We start from the raw sequence: 2,743 nt of genomic DNA, 5'->3' as shown, positions 1-2,743 counted from the left end.
CGTGGGGCCCCTCTGAGGCCGATCCTGGGATGTCTGTGGGGCGTCCAGGAGGCCGATCCTGGGGTGTCCATGGAGCTCCTGTGAGGCCGATCCTGGGGTGTCTGTGGGGCTCGCATGCAGCTGGGCCTGGGGGATCCATGGGACTGGGCCTGGGAGGTCCAAGGGGCCCTTGTGAAGCCGGGCCCGAGATGTCCATAAAGCTCCAGTGAGGCGCGTCCCAGGGTATCCGTGGGGAACTCCCGTAGAGCCAGACTCGGGGCCCTCACAGGGCTGGGCTGGAGTGCCCGTGGGGTCCTGGCATCTGTGGGGCAGGGAGAGGATGTGAGTGGGCGCCTCAGTGGAGGCTGGGGGGGGGCTGGCGCAGGTGTCCGTGGGGCTTCTGATGGGCTGAACAGGAACCCCTGTGCTTGCCGGGTTTGGGTGGCCAGTGGGGCCCTGTGGTTGCTTGGCCTGGGGTGTCCTCGGGGTTGGGAACAGGGTGTCAGTGGGGCTGGGCCCACGCTGGCCGTGAGACCCTCCAGGGTGCCGCTCGGTGTGCCTGAGCCCCGTCCCCGCTGTGGTGCTCCAGGTCTTCGTGCTGCTGTTCATCTTTGTGAAACGCCAGATCATGCGCTTCGCCATGAAGTCCCGCCGTGGCCCCCATGTGCCTGTCGGACAGCACGCGCCCAAGGTGGGTGAGCGCGGCCCCGCGGTGGGGACGTGCCTTCCCTCCCCTGCACCCACGGACCCGTCCATGCCCAGAAGGGCAGACAGTGTCTGCTTCAAACTCGGATGTTTCCAGGAGCTGCCACCTCGGTGTGGTGATGGGCAGCTAGAGAGGGAGTGGGTTTATTTCAGAGTGCCTGCAGGACATGACTGTTATCATCCTTGTGATCCCACAAACAAAGCGAGTGCTCTGTAAATGTTTTTTTTCTTTTTTTTCCCGCTGTGCAGGATTTAAAGGAAGAAATCGACATTCGACTGTCGCGGGTGCAAGACATCAAGTATGAGCCCCAGCTGCTAGCTGAGGACGACAGCAGGCTTCTGCAGCTGGAGACACAAGGTACCCTCTCTAACTGCGTGTCAGTCAGAGGCCACCAGAGACACCATCCAGTGCTACAGCAGGTTGGTCCCTTGCAGCCGAGTTGCGTCGCTGGCCTCTCTTGTTGGCTGCCCCGTCGCAACGTCGCATTTGGCGAGCTGACACGGGATGATGTCTCTGCACTCTGCTCCTATCTGCTTTCCCCACCTCCCTCCCGCTGCCAAGTTTTGCAGAGCTTTCAGTTTGGGTTTTCTCTTTGCCAGGCTGCTATAACTACCTGTACAGGATGAAGGCGCTGGATGCGATCAGAACATCTGGTAAGGGAGCTCAGGGCAGGAGTGGGAGGGGAAGGGTGGAGAGAGACCATATAAGGGTGCGGCGCATCGGCCAACAGCCTTGTGATAAGGCTCAAGGTCCTCGTTTGGAAATAGCAGTCACTTATCCCACCCAGGGCTGGCGGCCTGAGGGTCCGCTCTGCTCACGCGTTGGAAGCAGTCACCAAACGGAAGCAGCAGATGTAGTGGGAGGTTTAATTAGCCGCCAACTTCTGACGTTGTCTGCAGGTGAACACAAGCATTTTGACCTGAACTTCAGGCGGTTGTGTTGTGCCTTTTTATTTTCCAGAAATCCCATTTCACGCAGAGGGCCGGTACCCAAAGTCTTTAATAGGGAAGAACTTCTGTGCCTACCTGCTGGAACTGCGGAATTCCAGCACCTCCTTCAAAGGCATCCGCAAAGCCTTGATCGACACCTTGCTGGATGGGTACGAGAGTGCCCGCTATGGCACTGGGGTAAGCGCCGGCGCTGCATCGCCCGGCCCCCGCAGCAGCGCAGGGGGGCTGTTCCTGCGCTCCAGTCTGATGGCTGGACCAAAGTCACACTGTAACCTCGGCTGGGTTTTCCATGGTCTTTTCTGTTTGCATCCAGGTCTTTGGGAAACCGGAATATCTGCAGTACCAGGATGCTCTGAATGAGCTGGCAAACGTGTAAGTGTTACTGCCTGGGTGTCTAGCTGGGGTGCGGTGGTGGCTTCTTGGGCCCCAGCAGCCCATCGTGGAGGTGTGAACAGAGACAGGTTTTGGGGCAAAACGCAGCCTCTGAGACATGGGCTTTTTACACCTGTCCGTCCTTCCAGTTTCACTTACTGCCGTCTGTTAATGCGTTTTTGGGTTTGTTACTTGGTCACGGTCCACGTTCCTGCTAGAGCCAGGAACCTCACGCAGGCTCCAGGCCTGTCACCCGCAGAAGCCCCAGCCTTGGTTTTCAAAACTGCAGTGAGCGCCGTCGTCCTGAGGGCAGATCCGCTTCGTGTCGGACAGACGGACGTGATAGTCGAGTGGCTCCTCTGGGGAGGGCGGCAGCTGTGATGGTGCCTCTCCTCTCCCTGCAGGACCAAGGCCCGGGGAGGCAGCAGCCAGCGGCAGCACCAGTCAGCAGCGAAGGACCTCACCCTCTCCCCCGAAGTCTCCAACCCCGCCACCATCCAGGTCACCTACCTGCCTTCCAACCAGAAGAGCAAACGTGCCAAACACTTCCTGGAGCTGAAGAGCTTCAAGGACAACTACAACACGTTGGAGAGCACCCTGTGAGCCGCGCAGGGAGCACTGCTCCGGGGACCTGCCACGAGCAGAGCCCCTTGCTGGGTGCAGCTGGTGTCCTGGGCAGGTTTTGGCCGCAGTTTGGCGTGCAGGCAGCGTTGGGAGGAAGCGGCTGCGCTCTCAG

At 59.9% G+C, this 2,743-nt stretch overlaps 1 protein-coding gene across 2 annotated transcripts; it reads left to right on the top strand.

The window, feature by feature from the left end:
- Positions 1–574: 574 nt before the first annotated feature.
- LOC104080588 (chromosome unknown open reading frame, human C1orf43) lies at positions 575–2,671 on the top strand. 2 transcript variants are annotated; one of them, XM_009583020.1, is made up of 6 exons: positions 575–670; positions 934–1,042; positions 1,285–1,338; positions 1,646–1,812; positions 1,949–2,007; positions 2,412–2,671. In XM_009583020.1, the coding sequence occupies exons 1-6, from the start codon at positions 608–610 to the stop codon at positions 2,608–2,610; spliced, it is 651 nt and encodes a 216-aa protein (XP_009581315.1). In that variant the 5' UTR covers positions 575–607; the 3' UTR covers positions 2,611–2,671. The 2 variants fall into 2 exon arrangements, with proteins under 2 accessions (XP_009581315.1, XP_009581316.1); XM_009583021.1 differs by lacking the exon at positions 1,285–1,338 and having other exon boundaries at positions 1,616–1,812.
- Positions 2,672–2,743: the final 72 nt, after the last annotated feature.

This window comes from Fulmarus glacialis, unplaced genomic scaffold (genome assembly GCF_000690835.1).
Source record: "Fulmarus glacialis isolate BGI_N327 unplaced genomic scaffold, ASM69083v1 scaffold41108, whole genome shotgun sequence".
Taxonomy (NCBI): Eukaryota; Metazoa; Chordata; class Aves; order Procellariiformes; family Procellariidae; genus Fulmarus; species Fulmarus glacialis.
This window is presented reverse-complemented; position numbering and strand designations above follow the sequence as displayed.

Excerpts from the sequence above, each read along its gene's own strand:
- LOC104080588 (XM_009583020.1), top strand. The coding sequence starts at position 608 with ATGCGCTTCGCCATGAAGTCCCGCCGTGGCCCCCATGTGCCTGTCGGA. Across the intron at positions 671-933 it reads TCGGACAGCACGCGCCCAAG|GATTTAAAGGAAGAAATCGA; the intron begins GTGGGTGAGCGC and ends CCCGCTGTGCAG. Across the intron at positions 1,813-1,948 it reads GTGCCCGCTATGGCACTGGG|GTCTTTGGGAAACCGGAATA; the intron begins GTAAGCGCCGGC and ends GTTTGCATCCAG.